The sequence below is a fragment of the Amblyomma mixtum genome, chromosome 2 (genome assembly GCF_055824585.1).
Source record: "Amblyomma mixtum isolate Tamu chromosome 2, ASM5582458v1, whole genome shotgun sequence".
Classification (NCBI taxonomy): domain Eukaryota; kingdom Metazoa; phylum Arthropoda; class Arachnida; order Ixodida; family Ixodidae; genus Amblyomma; species Amblyomma mixtum.
In genome coordinates this window covers 303,098,118-303,120,368 of record NC_143013.1, presented here as the reverse complement: position 1 = coordinate 303,120,368, position 22,251 = coordinate 303,098,118, and the positions used below count along the sequence as shown (strand labels likewise).

Below are 22,251 nucleotides of genomic sequence, written 5' to 3'. Positions count from 1 at the left end.
GTCATCGCCGCCCTTGTCGTCGTTGAACGCAATTTTTACTCATGTAGCGATAGCGGGTTCAACCAAGATGTGCTGGGTCCGTGATGCAGTGATGTTGCAACACACCAAGCCTGCAAATTGCAAACGCCCCTGGCTCGCATCATACAATGTAGTAGTAGTGCAGCATAGTGCACAGTAAGAGGCACTGAAGCCGACTTATCATCGCTTCTATTCAGTAATGCAGAGCGTTACCTTTCATGAAACAACAAATTATTCGAGTATCGACGATATTAGCTAGTAGTACGGCTTTCAATGTTTGAACACTTTGAACGTGGCGCGCTGGTGACGCACGAGAGCGCCACCTTCTGCTGCTGCGAACTACCATGCACAACAAACCCAACCTACAAAACCCAATAGCCAGCATAAATTATAAGCAAGCAAAAATAGTACTAACTATTACAAATTAGTTTGAAACTAAATAACAGTCCTATCCTTAACAAGACACGAACACAGACAACACCATCAGCTATCATCATCAAGGCGTTAGCTGTTGCTGTTGAAAAGATGGCCGCTTCCTGTGCGATGTGAAAACGTACTTACATAACGTACGCCTCAAGCACAGTGAAATGGATAGTTCAAGAAGCAGGCACAGATCGCGATCCCAATCTCGGTCGCGACATCGAAGTGAACGGAAAAAGCAGAAACAGTAAGTGTGCCGCGCCTCATTCGCCCTAACTGCCTGCAGTGCGCAGCCAGATCGCGATCACACTCCTTTTGATGTGTCTGATCACTGTAAGCGAAGCTGGCCTTGAAACTAGTTGTTGTTGTTGCAGAGAGCCGACGTGAGTTTACTGAGTATTGCCTCATGGTCTTGTTGAGCTGTTATGTTCTTATGAGGACCGCGTCACCAAGTCTGGAAACTGAAACACAAACACGAATTCACCGAACATTGCCTTAGGTTGTGAATCTGTTAACTAGCAATGATGACTGACCGAGCAACTTGACTGTGTAGTTGACAGGAACTAGAATCCCAGAACGTTTCGGGAGCCTGTAATCATGCTGCGCAGTTCATCATGCGGCGGATCGGCTACTCTGTCGTAGCTGTTTTAAAGCAGTGGTGTTGATGTGTGGTGACGCCCAAGTGTCCACAGCTCTTACGACGTGGTCCACAGCGCCGTGTCATTTGTGGTTCCTCGAGGTTTCGATGTGGTATTGTGAATACCTGCCTCTTCTGTTCATATGCGCATGTTTGTTTACTTTTTTTTTCTCATACCAAGCCGGTCACCTGTTTCGCGCAAGCGGTCGAAGGATAAAAAGCGTTCTCGGAGCAGACATGCGGACAGCGATGAGCGGAGAAGCCGAAAGCACCGCGAGCGTCGACGTTCATCGAGCAGCAGCAGCAGCACGTCGAGTTCGTCGAGCAGCAGAGAGGACAAATCCAGAAAGAACGCGGTCATTCCCCTCATTGAAGAACTGGAAAAGGAGCGGCAACGCCTCAAGCTGGAGAAAAAGTAAGGGTCATCCTTCAGGTTCGAAATACGAGACTCTCGTGAGCAGAAATCTGGAAGTAATCTGTTTTATGTGCCGTAGCTGACCGCAGTTGTTTGTTACATTTTTCTCTCGTGTTGAAATGAAATGTAATTCCAGAGGTACTTGGCCGTCCACTCACACGTTGCGGGAATGTAAAGCCTTCTTTTCTGTGCCTGTTATGTTCTCTAGGAAAGCCAAGGAAGCAATGAAAGCAGCTGAAACACCTGAGCAGAAACGTCTACGGCGACTGGCCAAAAAGGTAAACTTTTTTCTCCACAGTTTCTCCACAGATTTTTGTCGAGCAGTTGTTGAGCAAAGAAAGGTTTTGATGTTCACTTCAGTGTACTTTTGAAGCTGTCCTGTACTATAGATTTGGTGTACGTCTTTTTCTTTCTCTTGATTCACAGCACTTCTACCAATCAACTGTGCACATCATCAATACCTTTCTTGTGTATGGTCTTTGCCATTCATTATTTGTTATTCCAATTTGTTAGCTCTTTTTGGCATGGCTGGGAATTACTTATGGATAATGAGTGTAGTGTAATAATGGTAATGGCATCTTATCATTTTATATCATCCTGCTTTTCATGCACACTAGTTGAAGCTGTGAACCCAAAGAAGATGCAGGTGTCCCTGCACTTTTATTGCATTTTAGCATGTGCAAGAACTTTACACGTCTACAGTACACATGTGCATTATACAACAGAAAGCCTTACAGTTGACATACATATTTTTAAGAGTTTGCATTGTGGTTCTCGCGTAGCTCGCATGTATGGAATTGGCAGGTTGATGGTGCCTTGCTTACGCATTTTGTACTAAATTCGCCATCACCGCTGCATTCTTCAATGTGCTTGCTCGCTCAAAATGGGGGCTCTTGCTTTCAGTTTGTGCATTCTCATTCACTCATTAACATATGAGTGGTAGTGGTTTTTGATATAAGTTGTCTATATCGAACCGGTTGAGCCTAACTACACACAGTGGACTCTGTCATCGTCACAACCAGCTTCGAGGATAAGTCTGGCTGTGTTCATGATAAAAACAACTCCAAGAAAAAGAGTTTTTCAGTTTTGTCTCAACTTGTACGTTTTGATTGTATTTTTATTGTTTTCTTTCTTATGCACAACATACTTTCAACATTTCATGCATTTGTTGCATGCAAGATGCATACCACACTGTTTATTCTGGACAGTTTTTTATTTTTCTGTGCTCTGAAGCTATTGTGCTTCCTTATTTCACTTCACTTATATGGAAGGCATTCCTTTCACTGGCCGGTTTGTTGGTTTTCTTCTATTTATTGCTCTGAAGTCTTAATGTCGCAAAAAGTGGTGCAGAAGTACCACACCTTTCACACAGTTGGCACAGGCATTCTGTAATAACTGTAGCTCGTTGGTCACAGAATATGTGGGCCCCTTAACATTCACAAGAAAACTTATTTCTTTATTGAGCCCCTAAGTTTATTAATGTAGGCTTTTGTATTATGTACTGTACAATTGTATTTAGGGAGAAAATGTTGCAGACTGGTCATTGCACGTGTCTAAAATTTTTGCTTATTGGGGACCTACACACTTTTCTTTCCAGGAGGCCAAGGAGCGTAAAAGAAAAGCAGAGATGGGCTGGGATGAAGAATACCTGGTAAGTAAATGGGCAGGAGCCATTGCTGTGTGCAGGAATTGCCTAACTGCAGCGTTAAAACTTTCCGAAAGCCTCCGTTACAACGTCTGCCTGAGATGTGCTCCCAGCAGAACACACCGTAATTTAAAATGTTCATAGCAGGCATCAGATGTGTGAAGTCTGTGGGACGCTGTTATGTTGTTTGCGTTGCTGTATTATTTCTGACGTGTAACTTTATTCAACAGCTATATTTGTAGGCACAGTGAACCGTCCTTTTTAAATTGAAAAAAAAAATGCAGTAAAAATTTCTTCCAATTGAACTTGTCAGATATGGCTTGCAAAGGTACTGCAAGGCAGTCGTTGACATTGTTTATGCTCAGGGGACACATCCCGAAACATACACAGCCTGCAAGCCTTGCAAAGGTAGCACGTTTCATTGTTATCTTGGCACAGAGGTAGCACCACACACATGGCCCGCACATCGTTGACTTTGCGAGTGAGAATTGGCAGGGGCCGTATATTGCTGACATTACGATTACTGATCGCGGTGTATCCACTGCGAGTAGTGAGCTGCAGCTGTGCGACTGTAACTAAATCCCATCAGGCATAAACGGATCTGTGTGAATGCATTTCCCATGCTTCTTCAGACAGGTTTTGTTCATTTCGGATGGTACGAAATTTCGGATGATACAAATATTTTTCGCTGCCCGCAAGGTTAGTATCATCAAGATTATGCTTTATTGTAGCGGCATCAGCTTCTCATTTCTTTTTTCTGTGTGAGCTTGGGATTGATGTGCATGGTAGCATGCTCCTTTCTTGTCCCCCCCGCGAGCTGTGAATCCAAGCACTGTGCTGTATCATTGCCTACTCCAGAAGTGCGATAATGCACTGTGAAGCAGCTGCACTCACTCCCGGCTGTTGCATTGCAGGGTTACACCAACACTGACAACCCATTTGGTGATGCCAACCTGCTCAAGTCGTTCAAGTGGGAGAAGAAGTACGAGCGGGAGGGACTCAAGAATGTCTCCGAGGAAGAGCTTGAGCGCAGGAACCGGCTGAAGCTGGAGGAGAACAGGGTGAGAACAGCTAGCTGTTCAAGTGTGCCTTAGTCCACTCAAAACTGTCGCAAAAACCCACTTATAATACAGACTCACATGTACCTAATACGAGGTTTAATTTAGGGGTAGCAAGAACAAAAAATAAAAGTTTTCATCCTCGTAAAATGCGAGTGAGGAAAGCTCACCAAAAGCCTTTCTATTTGTACTGCATTTCATATTATAATGATCTTCGTTGGGGGTACTGTTTTCCAAGTGCTCGTTGTCAGATATGTATCTTTCCATAGAAACTCACTTTGGGTACCTTCGAGCACATTCGATATCCCACAGTTCTTGAAAGCATAACCAATGAGCTCCTCAGGAATGCTGGCCCAAGAGGGTGCAATCCAACTACAGAGCTACAGGAGAGGGAGAGGCCGTTCAGCCATACGGCGGCAGTAACTGCAAGTTCCCCATTAGTCCATATATACTAGCAGTGCTTGGCGGTGCGGATGCTTTTGGCAGCTATGATTTCCGTATATTGCTGCGTATAAGTTGACTCGGTACTGCACTCAGGGTAGCCAAAGCAAGAAAAATGCATGCAGATGCATGAAGATACAGGCTGCAGTAGAAGCTCAAGGTTTTTTGTAAAGTTGTTCCCAGATACAGAGGCTTCAGTGTGCGTGTGTGACACTTGTTATGCAGGTGAATGAGGAGGCAGGATAAGTGGAGACGAGGAGGAATACAGCGTGTGCAGGCAGTTTTGGCTCAGTGTGTGACTATGTCTCTTTTTTTTCTTCCACCTGCGCAGAGAGAACTTGAGAAGGTGAAGCAAAGACGGCTGGAACGAGAGAGGGAACAGGAAGAGCGAGAGGATGAAATGGTATGTCTAGAAAAACTAGCTGTAGTGCCTCCTTGGCACTATAGCCTGCGAGTCTGGTGCCACAATCCTTGCCTCGTTGCAGACACGCATCCAGAGGGACAAGGAGGCAGCTCAGTTCCAGGAATGGGAGAAGCAGGAGGACATTGTGAGTTGACTTCGTCCGGCTTTCTTTCCTTGTTGGCCTATAATAACCAAACAGCTGTTTAATGAGGCTGCGTGCAAATATTTACTGCAGGATAGTTGTGCTTGTTTCAGCCTAGTTCAGGTTGGATTACTTCCATTGGCCCTTGCAAAAAGTGCATCTACCAGAAGCAAACCTACACAGTTCTGTTAAGAAGAGAAATGCGCAAAATATGAGTGCATCTCATACATGTTCAGTGCTATGTGCGCAAAACCAAATCAGTTTTGCTGGGGAAATGAAAAATTGCTTAAAATTTTTTTTTACTCGCCGCAGTGCCTCAGTGGCTTTGGCATTCGGTTTCTAATCCCCAGGTCGGAGGATTGAATCCCAGCTGCAGCGGTCGCGTTTTGATGGAGCTGAGGTGGAAAAGGCGCCCCTTTGCTGTGCTATGTCAGTGCGTGTTAAAGAACACCAGGTGGTCAAAATTGACCCGCAGTCCCACTACGGCGTCCCTCATAACCCATGTGATGCTTTGGGACATTAGGCCCCATGAACGAGATTTAACCGTACTATTGTTAGAATGTTAAGCAGATGGGTAACTCGGGCCATTTTCCTCACATGTGCGCACCTTTCCCTTCAGTTCCACTTGCAGCAAGCCATCTTGCGGTCCAAGATACGCATTGAAGATGGGAGAGGTAAGTGGCCTCGAAGACGAGTGAGCAGGGAGCACTGATTAATCTAATGTCCTATTACTTTACCCCCCCACCCAGCCAAGCCCATTGATCTGCTGGCCCGATACATCAGTGCCGAGGAAGAGGACTTTGGAGTGGAAATGCTCGAGCCTTACATCTACCTCAATGTGAGTAGGCCGCATGTTTCTCTTAATAGGTGAAGCAACAAAGCTTGCAATGGACGGCGTGTTCTGTCTTCCTGCTGGAATGCTGTTAAAATTACATGTCTTAAAAATGTTTGGACGGAGAACATGTCATGGATATGCCTGACAAGTGTAGTCAGCATTGTCATGCTGCATTCAATTAATGCTGCAGTAGAATCATGCCGATAAACATTAATAGATCAATAAATAAATTAATAAAACGTTTAAGCTGGAGAATTGAAGGATGTAAGAAACACACAAACGTGGTGCTAAATATTGAAATGGTTGACGCGAACTTTGATTTGAATTTTGCTAGTGTCTGCATCATGTACGGTGGCCACTTAAAAGGACTCCGAGGACAAATTGGCGTTGGTCTGTATCAACAAATTACCTCACTCTGATGTTAAAAAGGCTGCTCTCACTGAAAACAGAGCTTTTACATATAAGCTAGAAAAGGCCAATGGATGAAGTACAGGTATTGCCGTCACTGTCCATTTTCACGTGCAAACTGTGATGATGTCAAAAAATTTCTTGGGTGCAGATCTCGGAGGCTAGGCTCTACAGCCATTCACTTCCAGATGGTGATCATGGAATACTTTTCTGTGTTGATACCACAATACTAAGACTTTGCTTTAAGCTATTGGTGCATGATTTTTATGGAAACAGGTGAGCACAAGCATAAGACAAACCACAGTTGTTAGTATCAGTTGTAGTTGTCCCCTTCTTTGTGGTCTGTCTTATTTTTGTGCTTCCCTGTTTCCTTAAAAAAATGATGTCACAAGTTTGAATCGAGCGATGGGGAAAAAAATGTGCCCCTTTTAATCTAACTTGCTCGGCAATAAATATGTCTCTTGCTGCCGAACGAACGTCAGCAACATGTCTGCAAAGACCTGCGCAATTCATTTTTACTTAGAACAAAATTTGGATGGAGCTGTCCTTAGTGTCCCTTTCAATCGTGAGCTTCTACGAAACAAGACAGTTCACTAGAGCTTTTGCCACCCCTTATCATTGGCAGTAACACCTGATAGCCATCAGTGACGATTCCCAAGATGAAACAGCCATTCTTGTCAGCGGCACACAACGCACAAGCAGAATCTTGAACAGACATGCTTGTGACCATTGATAGGCTATGAGTTTTATGTCTTAACTCTTCTTTGTTCTAGTGTATCCTCAGGATGCTTGCAATACTTAGCGGAATGAAAACCCATGCAGTTTATTCAGTAGCATGACCCACCAGTAGCATGATGGGTCCTCACATAAAACTGGCAGACAGGTGTGCAGGAGGGCCAGGATAGCACAGGGCAGCGATGATGTGAACAGAAATTTGTTTTAACCATTTGAATTTAAGATTTTTGTAATCAGTGTGCGTGCATGCACACGCATGCTTCTGTATCTTGGCATTGAAAGGCGGCATCTATATACCTTTGATTAGTTGAGCTAAGGCATTCTTTTTCATTCCTCACAGGGCCTTACAATGGAAGACCTGGAGGATCTGCAGGAAGACATCAAGGTCTACATGGAGTTGGAGAACAGCCGCAACCTGAGCTACTGGCGAGATGTGCAGATAATAGTTGAGGAAGAACTGCGCAAGCTTCGACGCCTGGATGCTTCCTCTGGTGATTGTCTGGGCCTTTTGAAGTCCCTGTCCTACTTGGCTGAAAGCTATCTTCACTAAACCCATCTGTTATGGACATCATTTCTGGAAATCAAGTGACCTCACTCGAATAGAGAAATACCTTTAGCCTGCGAGCCTCACCTGTCAGTACCGCTGTATTAGATACATGTTGCCTTGCTTCTAATGTGGTCTTTTAGCTAGCTCATTTCACTGCTGCGCCATGGCCGCTTACTTGCAAGAGGGATGGTATGTACAACTCATAGTGCAGTGCTAGTTGCTATACCTGTTTAATGAAAAATGCGAAGTGTATGCTGCTCCTGCTGCTGCTGACAAAATTAATAGGGTGATGCACAACTATTTATATTAGCCAGCCAGCTTCCAAGTGTTTGGGTACTTTGATTTAAACACACTACTGAAAACACTTCTAGCACTCACACTTGGAATTAGCTTTTGCACCGTAGTAACGTTTTAGTGTAGTCAGTGTGCTCTGTTGTCAACATTCCTTTTGAACTTTTGAACTCTTTGAGAAGTTGCACCTTACACTGAAGATTATATCTTCACGAATTTGTGTTACTTAGTCATTAACATTTAGACAGACGAACACAACGTGGCCTGTGTTCTGAGCGCGCAAGGGAAACTGGGCAGACATTGGGCTGTACCTGTGTCCACCGACTAGTCATAGTTAGGGGTGTGTGAATATTCGAAATTTTCGAATATAATTAGAATATTATATTTTTAGTATTCGTATTCGATTCGAAGTCCAAGTATTCGTGTTGTTTCGAATATTCGACACGACGCGAATATTCGTATCTAGCCGAATATTCTATTGCGAGCACCGGCGTTCATTTTGGTAAGCAAGTCCTATCGACAGACACATAACAACATGGCGGCGCCCAGAGCAATGCGTAACGTTGGGCCATGCAGTAGCTGACCGCACTGGTGATATTCTTTGTGGCTATACCTGTGAAGCTGGTATAGTCAGAGCTGTGCACGAAATACCTCGCAATACGAGCCAGTTCAGTGCCAATTGAGAGGGCATTTTCTGTGGCGGGAGAAGTCGTTTCAGCTAGAAGGGAACTACTTCTGCCTGACCATGTGGAGCAGCCGGTTTTCCTTCACGACAACCTTTTATGTTCATCCCAGCAACGCGCTTTTGTGCTTATGGCAAGCTAGCCTTGATCAATGCTGTGTACCAGCCATCTTCTCTGATATTTCCACTCTTCTAAAAACAATGTTCGAGACTTTGATACTTTTTGTGCAGCCACACACACCTTCTGTGCTCATTTCATCATTGATAGTTGGACTGTGATGTTCTTGGGTGCTCAAATAAATGTTTTGTAGTGGTTAAATGCGTCTGTCCTTGATTATTCGATATTCGATTCGATATTCAGAACCAAGTATTCGTATTCGATTCGTATTCAAAAAATTTGATATTCACACACCCCTAGTCATAATTCAGTAATATGCGTTGTGGGGCTAGTTGGTTCATACTCAGATTTCTTTTATGCGCACAGATAGACGACACAATAAGACAAGGTAGACACAATAAGACAAGGTAGCGCTCCATCCTGTCTACCTTGTCTTATTATGTCGCCTATCTGTGCGCATGAAAGAAATCTTAGTCATAATTGTTCACTGAGCTGTGAAATTTGTAAACTAGCACATTTACACTCACTCTTGCATGGTTCCCTTGTTATTGTGAGAATTTCAGCTCCTAACTCACTAGTGCTAGTTAAAAACATGCTCATTATATTTAAATTTTTTAATGTTCTGCAACTTTTTTTCTTGTGTTTATTTTTTAGTCTTCATGCATGTTTGATTGCCAGCTCTGATATTGTGACATGGCGTGTGCATCGCAGTGGATGCCCTGGTCGGGGAGCGACGAGAAGGCATCAACGCAGCCGTCAGCCAAGATGTTGTGGAAGTGTTCAAGGGCAAGACCCCAGGCCAGCTTCAGGCACTGTACGAGCAAATCGAGCGGAGAATCCACTCCAAGGAGGAGGGACTCGATGTCCGTGAGTGATTGGAAAGCCTGTTAAGCTTTGCACCGTCTGGTCAGCTCTGCTAGCAGTCAGTCTTAGGCCATCGCCACATGGCTTGAGTCTTTCATTGGTGGTGGTATTGTACTGGCAGGGTTAGCCTTATACAGTAGACTCCCGTTAAGACGAACTCGCTTAAGATGAACCCTTGGTTAAGATGAACAGTGGTGGTCATTTGTTTGGTTTCCCATAGAGTCAATGCAAAAAAAATCTGCTTAAGATGTACACTGCACACGTGCTAATTGGTTAAGATGAACTTTCACGACCAGCCGTGCCCAAGCCATGCAGCTTTACTCGACCATTCGAGCAGTATTTTAGCGAAAGGAAAGAAAAAAAAGCTAAAAAATTGAAAGCTTTTTTGCACCGCCGACGATCCATGCAACGCGGGGAGGCACAGAGACCTAACCACGTCTCCGTTGAAAGGGCGATTCTGTGAAAGCAGAACTGTCGCTGCTCCTCCCCTGTGAGGGCACTGAAGGATTTCTTGGAAGGTTAAGTGATATGCCTACGCTTGTAGCAAGCAGACGATTTTCTCGACAGACACAAAAAAAATAACAGACTGGGCAACACTCAACAGTGCCTGATGCACTGCACTAGCAGTGCAATAAATGCTTATGTTGCAATTATTTTTTTCCTAAAAGACTATTTCATGGCTCATCATTTTAAGAAGCACTCCTAATTAGATGAACTTCTGATAAGATGAACAGTCTTCATGGTCCCTTGGAGTTCGTCTTAAAGGAAGTCTACTGTAGTGGCCTGTCGGCAGTTAATCTGCCTTAGTCACTGATTTGAATGATTGTGTCCCTACCACTAATCCATAAGGCCGGTCTCCTCGAAAAATTTCCAGAGTGATTTTGACACTGATCACCGCTCATTCCTTGCGATGGTTTGCAAAGTGAAGTTATCTGAAAGTTGACTTTGCTTTTCTTTCGTGGCTGCATTTACAATACTTCATTCATTTACAGTGCACTTTTACAGTAGTTAACAGTGGTCACAATGTAGAACCCACCAGTGGGCAGTAATGAAATTTGGAAAAAGTTTCTTTTTTGTTTTTACAGCTTTGTTTTGGTTTATAACCTAAACAAAGTTGCATAGTTTGCCCAGCTTGTCATGTAGACTTAATTATACTGGTGCCTCACAGCTTTAATTATATCTCTTGCACAAGGATGTGCAAGGTGGCTATGAAAGCCATCAAATCCTATGCACGACAGCATGCTCTGACCGACATGGCTGGCTATCAACGTGTAGTCTCCATACTGTTTGACACTCAAATCACTAGGTTTCTGTTGGTGCACTCCTTTGTTGGCCAGTTTAGTACTGTAATGTATACTTGTAGCAGCTCTCTACAGCATTTGTTCATTTCAATGGCCATCATACAACTAAATTGGATTCACAAGACAGTGAAACATTATACTATGGGGCACAAGCTCTCGAACTAGGTTCCGTGAAACCCTCCGGTACATTGAAGTACCTTTTGTATTTCCCGAGCACCTAAATCCATGCATGTTTCAATCCCCATCTTTCCTTGCAGCTTTTATTTTGGGACTAATCGTACTGCAGTTGCTTACGGCAGGCTGTTTCACACTACAGCCAGTCCTTATTATTAAGCAATTAAATCTGAACACTTTTTAAGAGGGCGTGCATCAACATGATCTTTTATGCATGCATGTGAGGCAGGAACGAACAGAAGCCAGAGCATACGGGGTTCCACAGCACCTTTTGAAATCAATTCGAGTTCCTTAAGCCTAAATAACCCCTGCTAGTATGGCTCCTTTGTCAACTTGATCTATCTCTTTTGGACAGGCAGTGGCCTTTTTGCTGTCATTTAAAGAGATCTGTGCACTTGATACGACCTTTTCTTTTTTATTATTCTTTAGCCTACTGGGAAACACTGCTATCCCGCCTGAAAGCATACATGGCACGGGCACGGCTACGGGAGCGGCACCAGGAGAACCTCAGGCGCAAGCTTTTCCAGCTCAAACAAGAGGTGTGTATGCTGGCCAGCCTACGCAGGTGCAGGCAGTGGTTCAGAAAGAGTGTGTCATCTTAGCAGCAGGCCCTCATTGCATGCAGCAAGGCCCGAGTATGAAACACTTGTGCTCAGTTCTCAGGACTACATCTTATGTTAATCATGTGAAGAGAAAGAGACAAATTATTGAAGTCACCTGCAAGCAAAGCTGCTTAATGGTAGCGCTTGTTACTTTTTCCCAGAAGTCCCATGTTCTGAAGGATGGTGTCCTAAATGGTTTGAAATGTGGAGTTCTTAATGCAACTACTGTGAAACTGATAGCAGGTGCCAGCAACTTATACCAGAAGTTGTACATATTGCAAGCATGCATCTGCCACTTTCTGAAAACCAGCTGCTACAACTGGCAACCAAGTGTTCTGAAGCGTAGTTTTACATCTCACATGAATAACTGAATGACTCAATCAATGAATGAAGTGGCAAGTGAATGGCTGAATGAGTGAATTAATGAGAGAGAGAAGCAGCTGATTAATCAGTCTTGATTAACGGAGGATGGCTTCTTGGCCTTTTTAAAGAGAGAAAAATTTGGATGAAGAATGACTGTCGGGTTCGGTAGGGGAAAAAAGCAGGATCTAGATGAGTGCGGCAGTACCATGAAATGATTTCAGAGACATCAGGAAGGTGGCTTCCAATTGAGGTTGCTGACTGAGTGACTGACACTTGTGGCTGTTGCAGCAAGGTGTGGAAAGCGGACCACTCTTCCCGTGTGTGAAGACTGAACCTGCCGAAGAAGTCAAGGCAGAGTCCCCTGAGCCACAGCCCAGCACCTCTGCTGCTGCTGCAGAGAGCAGCGGTGAACCCGCTATGAAGAAGGAGGAGGAGGAGGAAGGGGAAGAGGATGCCGCAGGATCTGACGACCAGCCTGCAGAACCAGTGCCCGAGTAAGATTCCTATGCACACTTACTGTTTCGTAAAGAGTTATTAAGTAACAGGAAAAGGAAAAGAAATTCCTGGAATCTTTGCTGTTTCGTTGCAGAGAATTCACGTAAAATGCTTCACTCCCCTTGGTGTGATTTCACAGTGTAACTGTATCATGAGTGTTCTCTGGAGTTCACAGCGCCTATTATTGCTGTTGTAGCGTGTCATTACTGAAAGCTTGCTCATTCACACTCTGGCCTATGAGAATGTAATTCAACCAAATCATCACCACCTAATCTCACTGCTTTTCCCTGTGTCCATACCCCTTCCTTACCTATTTTTGAGTTGCAGGCGACTGGCTTATTCCTGTGTGGCATACTTTCCGACATTTCTTACATTCAAGATTCTCTTCTTCATGTGGTAAAGGATTGTATGAACTGCTCTTAGAGGGTTCCAAATTACCACAAAAACCCACATATAATACCGAACCATGCATAACTACATATAATTTGGAGATAGCAAAAGTGGAAAAAAAGATTTCATCCGCATATAATGTAAGGAAAGCTCACCAAAAGTATCGGCTGTATTTCCACAGCATTTCATCTTTCATGAGAATCCCTTTTAAGAGATATCTTTCCATCGAAACTTGTCATCAGTACGTTCGAGTGCATTCAGTAGTCTGCATTTTTTTAATCTGTGACTGACACATTCATCAGCAATGCTGGCCAAAGTGTCCTCGAACTAATTGGAGAGATTGGCTGGAGAGGTCCGTTCCAGCCGTCCGGTGGCAGTAACTGCAGGCTCTCCTTACCTCATTCAATCCAAGTAGCAGCATTTGACGCAACGTCAGTTCTTTCAAAAGTTGCAGTTACATTTTTTAAAAAGCAGCAGAGTATTGCTTTTGTGGTTCTGAAAACATGCAATGTGCGATCGTCCTGCTTCCGATAGTGTGGGGCGTTTGAAGTCGGGTATAACAAGTGAGCATAGCAGCATCCTGCAAGTGAGGTGCTTGCTGTACAAATTGCAAAAGGCCTTTGGCATGTCCTTTTTGTTCGCCAGCTAGCTTTGGCCAAGAAAGCCGCAAATGTTCCTTTAGGTAGATTTGAAATGCATGCTGCATTCACTTCTCTGTCTAGCACACAACCCCGCTGCATGCATGTAGCTTATGTTTTCGGAAGAAAAACATGGCTACTAATGTAACGTTGTTTTTTGTTGCAATATCTTGTGTGCCAAGCTAGGCGCTAGTTTCAGTTGACTATGGCCGGGTCTTATTATTGGTGAATGGAAAGCATAATAGTCACAAGGATAGAAGCGCAGGCTAGTTGATTGTTCATGCTTGCAAAACAGCTCGAATGACATGTACAAAGACACTAAGGTAATAAGGGAGTAATTACTCATTGGCATCCACCCAAGCGCAGCCATACGGCTACAAAGGAAAGCTATACAGCTTTCTCAGAAACTTCGTAGTTAAAGAGAAATTTGTCCTGGTCCGGGGTTCGAACCCGAGACCACCGCTTCACTGGAGCAGTCGCTCTACCAACTGAGCTAACCGGGACGGCAAGCTTATGGTAGGGCGAGAGCGAATTGATCAATAACTCGAAGTGGGAACAGTGTTGGTCAAATGTACAAATTACTTATTACAAATTTACTCCACCTTGCGGGATTTCCCTAAAACGTTTGACCAAGGACACTAAGGGCCAGACTCAGCCCACCGAAAAGAAAAGGTTCAGCTTGCAGTGCATGACAGCCACTTGCAGAATGAAAGTAGCCTGCAAGGCTACAGTTGCACTTTCTGTGAAACAGGCAGCGATGCTCACACTCTCAGTAAAACCAGGGACCAGTTCCTCACTAGTATTTCGTGCTTCTGTTGACTGCAGTTGCTTGCACGGTGGAAGATTTCAGGTCCGTCTGCAGTCCCACTACCACCTCCAAATTTGACTCAATATATTCATTCAGCGTAAGTATTGATTGTCGGAAAAAGAGGAGCCACAAACGCTACCGGCATTAATGCAAAGACCATGCCAATGGTTTCTGAAGTTGTTCTGCTGGAAGCACTTTGGGGATCTCTTGTCAACATCATCTGCCAGGACCGTTTACAAATAGAAAAAGGTCTTACATGGGTTCTTGTGGTCTCTCATTTTATATGCGCCTGATGGAAGAGCATGTCACAGTTTGTTTTTCGTGGCATAAATACAGCAGCTAGATTATTTCTTGTGAAATAATTTTTTTCCCAGCTTCTTTTCCGGTGGATTTGTTCTGTAGTATGCAGCACTGTTATTGAGCGTTTTTTTTTTTGTTTTAATTTCTAAGTATCCAGTAGCCTCTCCCACCTTAATTAGAAAATTAGTCAAATAAGGCTTGCAGTAAATATAAGGGGCAATGCTGTTTGGATTATTGTGCACTGTATAATATGTCTTGCCTTGTTTTGCTGCTGCCGGCAACAAACTTCATTTAGTTTGGCTCAAAGGTGTCTTTGCATTTGTGGTATATCTGCTGAAAGGCCGTTGCTAAGTGTACAGCCTTTGTCAAAAGTTTGGAGCCCAGGAGGTTTGCTTCTGAGCCTCACTGTATGGTTCGTGATGCATCTCCAGCGCTCCAAATTTGCTCTGGGTAAGGAGATTTCTGCTTCTGCCTCCTTCAATGAGTAGGACTTCCCAGAATGCTTCAGGAGTCCTGCTGCAAGGCTAAGAAGTAAACCCCCTGGGCTCTAAACTTTTGACAAAGACTGTATATTTGGTTAACCTGTTGTGCTCACATTTGCCTCAGCTCTTTTGGGCTGTCACTTAAGCCAAACCCATTCACAGCCACTAAGCGGACAACTTGGTACGTAGAACAGAAAAAGCACGAGAGGAAGCTTACGCCTGCGAGTAAGTTTGTATAGAACCATTTAATGAAGGGACCACAGTGTCATGCTGATGGTGCTTGATGCCTTGTTGCATCTTCCCCCTCCAGGGACCCCATTGCCAAGAGTGAGGAAGAGTATCGGGCAGGAAGCTACAGCCCACGGCTGCTGCGACCCGAAGAGCTCGAGCCAGGCACGCTGCTCATCGATGGTGATGACGACGAACAGCGACTGGAGTTCGCCAGACAGCAGCTGATGGGCACGGGACGCATCCAGGCAAGCATTAGTTCCTTTGACACAGCATCGCGACATATTACATGGTGTCACCGATGTCCCAGATGCTTCAAGTGGTGAATGCTGCCAGCCATTGGCACACAAGCAGCATTTAGTGGGAGACCGCTGTCCCAGTGATTCTTTTTTTGGATTTTAATGGCCGCTGTGAGGCATTTAATTAATGCTTTTAATTTAACCACACACCAACACCTCCAAAGCACATCTGGTAAGCTGCTCTGCCATTGCATTCAGCACCGCTAGGCATTGATTCTGTGTGCAACATTATTTAGACATTGGGCAAGGCCAGCCTTCCAACAATCGGAATGTTTACTACTATTCGTATATACATAGTACCGCTTGCTATCACTCCCTGAAGCCTGCCAGCATGGTGGAGTTGCTGCACATACACAAATTTACAGCCAATTCAACGGAACTTGAGTTTGGCCACACTAGCCACTCATGCACATACAGTAGAACCTCGTTAATTCGAAGTCCGTCGGACCGCGAAAAATCATCGAATTAACCGGGTTTTCGAATTATCAAAAATCGACGAAAAATGAGAAATAAACGTACGAAACATGGCTGCATCAACACTGCACCTTTATTCTGCCTGAAAAACGGTCATTTGAAGTAGTCATTGATGCGCGACTGCTTCTCGGCGCGCGGGCGAGAGCCGGTAGTGGTCGGATACGTCAGATCGGCGACGCTACGCCAGACGCGACTACTACTTGTGGCTACGGGAGGGGGGGGGGGGGGGGTACGCTCGCTCTTCTGCCACCCTTTGATTGGGGGCACTGCCTGGAGCGGAACTCCGACGCGAGCGCAGAACGTTCTTCGTTTGACACGCTGCCTGGGAGAGGAGGCGAGTGGCGAAGGGGGTAGAGGGGAGGAGTGGCACGGGAGGCGTGCGCAGTGCATTCTGGGTGGGCGGCTTCAGCGCGCTCGGCGCGAAATAGAGACATGCTCCACGGTACGGTCAGAGTGCGCCGAAGCAGGCGAACACGTCCGCGGTGATCGCCGTGTCGCGCGCGCGCGCTACGTCGGAGTATAAACGCGCCTGAACACAGAACACGTTTGATCGCGGCACAGAACAATCCAAACACTACGAGCAGCGCCTGCCACGAGCTACACAAACAACGGAAACGGAGCCAGAAAAATTGTGACCTAGTGGCACCTGGTTGTTGCTTTGTCAACTAAAGCTAGCCTCCGAGACTAGTAGTCGACTGTGCAGATCGCTGAGGCACAACAAACCACCGGAAACCGAAAATTGATTTACAGTGCCGCCTGGCTGCCACTCCGGCAACTCAATTATACTGGCCTCAGAGACTGGCAGCACATTTTTCTTATCGCGAATCATGGAGGCCACGGTTTAAACCTACGTATTATCCGGATCGGGGCGCGCTGGCTGTTCAAATTACCCGGAAAATTTTGCATAGAAACTGCTGGGACCGCCGAAAACCTTCGAATTACGCGGGATTTCGAATAAACTGAGTTCTAATTAACGAGGTTTTACTGTACTACTTTGCATGAGGACCATGACGAAAGCAGCCCTCTGTTGCTCCATCATTATGATGTTGTGTGCAGCAGGTGCAAGAGATGTGCTGTGACAAGCCACATTGTAGGCATTATTGGTATTTTTATCAGACATCCTCATGTTTTGTGTGCAGCAGTACGCTTGGATCAGTCAGTTGGTTTCTTTTGGTTCTCACATGTGGGTGTAGTGAGACACCCCAATACGAACACGTAGCGCTAAGTATCCATGCAGTTGCTGTTACTTCTAGCCCACTGCTCTGTGCCTGATTGGAGCTGTGCGTTTCATGCTTGCAGTAAAATGCACTTGATAGGCCGTTGCAATGCCAATGCTTATGCTGCTTTCGTTGAATCACCTGTGTGCATCAATGAAAGGATAGCTCTTTCTGCCACTTAGTACATATGGTCCTCTTTTTGGTGGAACAAAATATCTACTTTTCTGCCCTGTTGTTTTAACCACTAAACTACCATTAAATCTTTTGTGCGAAACATGTACTGATGAGCTCTTTTCTCGCTAGGTCTTTTACTAGGTATTCTGAGAAATCAGCGGCTGCGTGTTTTTTTGTTTTTTTTTCAGAGCTTTGGACTAACTTTTTATCATCTTATGTTGGTATCGAATGGCTTAGCATTTGCAGTCACGCTGTTAATTGCTGCAAAATCATGCTCTTAATTTAGATCTTAGCCCATGAACTTGTGTGGGGTGTCTTGCTGTAATAAAGTGAATCAAGTTCAAATGGAACTGCAGAACCTGGATTGCACCGAAGCTGAGCGAGTGTTCGAGCATGAGGCCAGGCGAGGAATGAATGCCGATGAAGCCTCATTCAGCGTAGAGTCGCCGCTTCAGGACAAGACGTACCTCTGGTCAGACAAGTACCGGCCACGCAAGCCCCGATACTTCAACCGCGTGCACACGGTAAGCCAACACTGAGCTGTCTTTGACTCCTCTCCATCGCACGTGGAGTCTGCATTATAGTGAAAACTGGAATACCTTTGTTTTAAGGTGCAGAAAGTGTCATGCACTGCTCTGGTGTCATGACATGGCAAGCAATCAAGAATCTTGTTCATCGTATTGAACATGCCTTTCATACAAGATATCTTGTGAAGCAAGCGAGCCATAGTTGAAGAGAAAAAAGCCTTTTTTTTTTTTAGCATGTCAGGCCTTGTACATTCCTGGTACTGTGCATACAGTAAAATTTTTAAAAAGTGCTTTGCCTTTTCAGACCTAATAGTAGCTCTGAGCATTTGGATGTGGGAAAGTTTTTTGAGCTTTCTGGTGTCTTGCAGGAGGCGTAAATGCATTACGTGTGGTGCTCTACTATCTTCTTGCTGCCAACCTTCAGTGAACCTCTAGTTTCTGGACTCGATAACCTTGAGAGCTTGACTCTGTCTTGTATTTAAGGGGGGACACTGGTCTTGAAAAGAAAATATTATTAATTTAGTCATAGTTATGAAATTTTCAGGGCGCGTGTATTTTTGGTGTGCTGATTCTAGATATGTCATTTAATTTCATGTAAAACAATTCCTTGAGCACTTATGCACTTTTTATGCTAGTATTTTGCGGAGAGTTTTGAAGAAAATTTGCTGCGGGAAACTCGCTGAAATGCATGCCATTGGCTTCTCTTGAGACCAAGGAATACAATAAGGGTAAAATTATCATCCTGGCTCTCATAGAACTTGAGCAATAGGGTACTGAAGCTGCCACTTCAGAAACAGGAATACACACTTTCCTTCTCATTTCTGAAGCGACAACTTCAAAGCTCTATAACTTAAGTTCTATGATAGGCAGGAAGACAATTTCACCCTTATTGTATTCCTTGGTGTCAAGAGAACCCAATGGCATACATATCAGCGAGTTTCCCGCAGCAAATTTTCTTCAAAACTCTCCGCAAAATACTAGCATAAAAAGTGCATAAGTGCTCAAGAAATTGTTTTACATGAAATTAAATGACATATTTAGAATCAGCACACAAAAATACATATTCCCTGAAGATTTCGTAACTGTGACTTCATTAATAAAAATTTTTTTTTCAAGACCAGTGTCCCCCCTTAAGCATGTAGTATTTGCATTGTTTTTGGTTGCTATGTCGCATCGCAGTCACTTCATTCTCTTTGAGAAAGTACAGCTTATGTTTCTGCGAAGGTAATGAAAATTTACGAAGGGGATGAAACTAATACAAAAACTAAGAAATTAGGTATATTTCGGGACCCACATGGATCTCTTGTTCACAAAATGATGTCCTGGGACCTGTGTAGTGCTCTTGCTCACAAAATGATGTCTCAGGACTTCTACAGGTCCTAGATGGTGCCTCATTGAACCCCTACTACAACTGATGTCTGTTCTACTCTGCTTTCTTGGCCAGGGCTTTGAGTGGAACAAGTACAACCAGACCCACTACGACATGGACAACCCACCACCCAAGATCGTCCAGGGCTACAAGTTCAATGTAAGACTACGCATTACTTTGCACGCCTAAGTCCGCTGGGTTTATACTGAATTTTTAATGCATTGAATATGAGGAAAACCAAGAAACAGTTTCTTAACTAGTTGTTCAGCTTGTCCGAGAACTTGTCTTAACCCAGTACGGCTTGAAGAGAGTCTGCCATATTCTCATTACCCAATAGTGTTTACCATTTCTTGTTCACCTTCATAATTAGGTCTGTTGAAAATGTCTCATGTTCATGTTTATATGGCAAGCTTGAGCATAGTTGCTTCATCGAATGGCTAGCACTGAATCTAGCATTATCCTTGCTAAATTGTGTGATGCTCTAAATAGATATTTTTGTTTTCGTAATCTCTCATTTTCTGGTTTTTTTGGAGAGTCTGTCTTCGTTGCCCATTTTTAGACATTACTGCCTGCCGCATCCTTACATGGTGCGCACTGAAAAGCCATAGTGTGCCACCCGTGACAAACGCACCCCATTTTTCCTTGCAGATTTTTTATCCTGATCTAATTGACAAAAACCAGACACCAGAATACTTTTTGGTAAGTTCTTTATGTTTTGTCCACACGTCAGTGCATAAAAGCAAAGCAGCCGCACAAACTCCCTATCCAAGGAACTTAAAGGGACACTGAGCAAAAATTGAATTTGGCCTGTACCTTTAGATCAGGGGCTCTCAAATCTTTTAGCCAACAGGCTTCAATAGTTACTGAGAACCTCGCCTTGGCTTTCGTCCCTTCCTGCACGACATGCTTGCAGAAAAAAGCATGCAGACACATGGCACTTCATGAAATACCCAGATTAAATTACTGTACATCGGCCCGGATAACTCCAGAAATGAAGATTGGAAAGTACGGGATCGGTCTATACGCAGAACCAAACTAATTGCAGAGCCTAAGGTAGTTCCGGCCACGCCATGGGTGGCGCACGTCCTGCACCGGTTTCCATTTCCAGTAGGATGCAGAAATAGGGAATTCACAGGCGAGTTCTGGTAATGAAAATTCAAACTGTGTTCCGTTTATCCAGCCCGATCATGCTGGCAGTCTTTTTCACGGAAGGCCAGTAGGCAGTGTAAGTGCATTGGTTCCTTTTGGTAACCTCCAGAGCATGCATTGGAATGAAATCCAAAACTACAGGACCGCTGGCAGTTCGGAGTCAGCCGGGCCACACTCGACTGTGGAAGGCGTGCCATTTTAGCGCCTTTGAGCTATGTTGCATCGTTACATGTCAGTTGCTTTGAGTTGCGTGCATGCCGCGATGCCATCCCGCTGGAAACTATCACAAAGAGTGCGCTGTCGACATGCATCCCCACTTGGCTAGTGAAGAGGAGGACCATCTACTTATGTTGGAGTAAACGCGTTTTGAACAGCAAGACTCCAAGTTGAGGGGGGGGGGGGATGTTGACTTATATGACTTACATTTGAAGCAATCTTATGTGCAGTAATATGTGGTAATAATTACTCGCTGTACAGCGGAACAGTCTACTGTAAGCACTTAGTGATGATCAGTCTCAAAATAAAGCAGCTGGAAGGGAAGGCGGGGGTTGAGGCATGCAAGTATAATTTAGGTGCTTAGCAAGCATAAACCACTTCAAGGAACCCCGGGGTTCCACGGAACACCGTTTGAGAACCCCTGTGTCAGATTACCACATCCTGGCTACAAATAGCCTATGTGCACTGCAAATAGTTTGTTTATGAGACAGAAAAGGTAAAAAAATGAACTGCAGGTGTTGCCTCCACCAGCCGTTTTCACAAGCGAATTGCGATGGCTTCAAAAATTGATCTTCGTGCATGGGTCTTTGAGGCTAGACCTCATCGCTGTTAACTTCAAAATGGTGATCGTGAGTGGAGTGGCGAGGAAAAAAATTGTGAGATTTTTTAGTCTAATTCTCTTGGTAATAAATGCACCTTTTACTGCCAAACAAATGTCAGCGTAGCCCACAAAGAGGCAAACTGTCGAATTTTACCAAGAGCAAGGATTGAATGTAGTTGTCGCCAGTTTCTCTTTAAATGCTTGGCAGGCCAACAATGCGCACTCTTAAGTCACACATTCACTCACAACCAATTTAAGGAAGTTAGAAAAGGGCCTGACACACAAATAAAGCTTAACTGTTAGCGGGAAAAAAAATAAAGCCCACAAATATCAGCCACACTATTCTCGTTGCGTTTTGTGCCTTTTGTTTGGCATGTAATTTGTAAAGCTGCAGCACGCATTGTTGCTGGTTTCAGACTCCCATTGAAGGCAACAAAGACTTCTCCATCTTGCGGTTCCATGCTGGGCCCCCCTATGAAGTAAGTTGGGGAGCAGTTTGTTCTTGTAGACTGACTACTGAAATTAGTAGTGAGCTTACTCATTTTCAAATAAATGCCACAAAATATTTTGCCATTTTGTTCTCTCTTTACAGGACATTGCCTTCAAGATTGTAAATCGTGAATGGGAGTACTCCTACAAGCGTGGATTTCGCTGCCAGTTCCACAACAACATATTTCAGTTGTGGTTCCATTTCAAGCGGTACCGCTATAGACGTTAAGTTCCAATCGCAGTGTATAAGTTTGTATAAAAGGATCATAAGCACCACCCATTCTCTTTCTCTGCTT

General features: G+C 44.4%; 1 protein-coding gene across 1 annotated transcript; it reads left to right on the top strand.

Annotated features, from left to right (window-relative positions):
* The first annotated feature begins 530 nt into the window (after positions 1–530).
* On the top strand, positions 531–22,231 carry cactin (cactin, spliceosome C complex subunit). The gene is made up of 19 exons (XM_089574675.1): positions 531–685; positions 1,257–1,490; positions 1,699–1,768; positions 3,088–3,141; positions 4,050–4,196; positions 4,966–5,037; positions 5,120–5,182; positions 5,799–5,853; positions 5,929–6,017; positions 7,498–7,648; positions 9,507–9,662; positions 11,564–11,673; positions 12,388–12,593; positions 15,523–15,688; positions 17,961–18,128; positions 19,576–19,659; positions 20,149–20,199; positions 21,883–21,945; positions 22,059–22,231. The coding sequence occupies exons 1-19, from the start codon at positions 606–608 to the stop codon at positions 22,182–22,184; spliced, it is 2,145 nt and encodes a 714-aa protein (XP_089430801.1). The 5' UTR covers positions 531–605; the 3' UTR covers positions 22,185–22,231.
* The last annotated feature ends 20 nt before the right edge of the window (positions 22,232–22,251 follow it).

What these genes read in the sequence shown, in the direction of transcription:
- cactin (XM_089574675.1), top strand. Translation starts at nt 606, where the DNA reads ATGGATAGTTCAAGAAGCAGGCACAGATCGCGATCCCAATCTCGGTCG. An exon ending in ACGCCTGGATGCTTCCTCTG is followed by an intron (nt 7,649 to 9,506) that starts GTGATTGTCTGG and finishes TGTGCATCGCAG; the next exon opens with TGGATGCCCTGGTCGGGGAG. An exon ending in AGACACCAGAATACTTTTTG is followed by an intron (nt 20,200 to 21,882) that starts GTAAGTTCTTTA and finishes TGCTGGTTTCAG; the next exon opens with ACTCCCATTGAAGGCAACAA.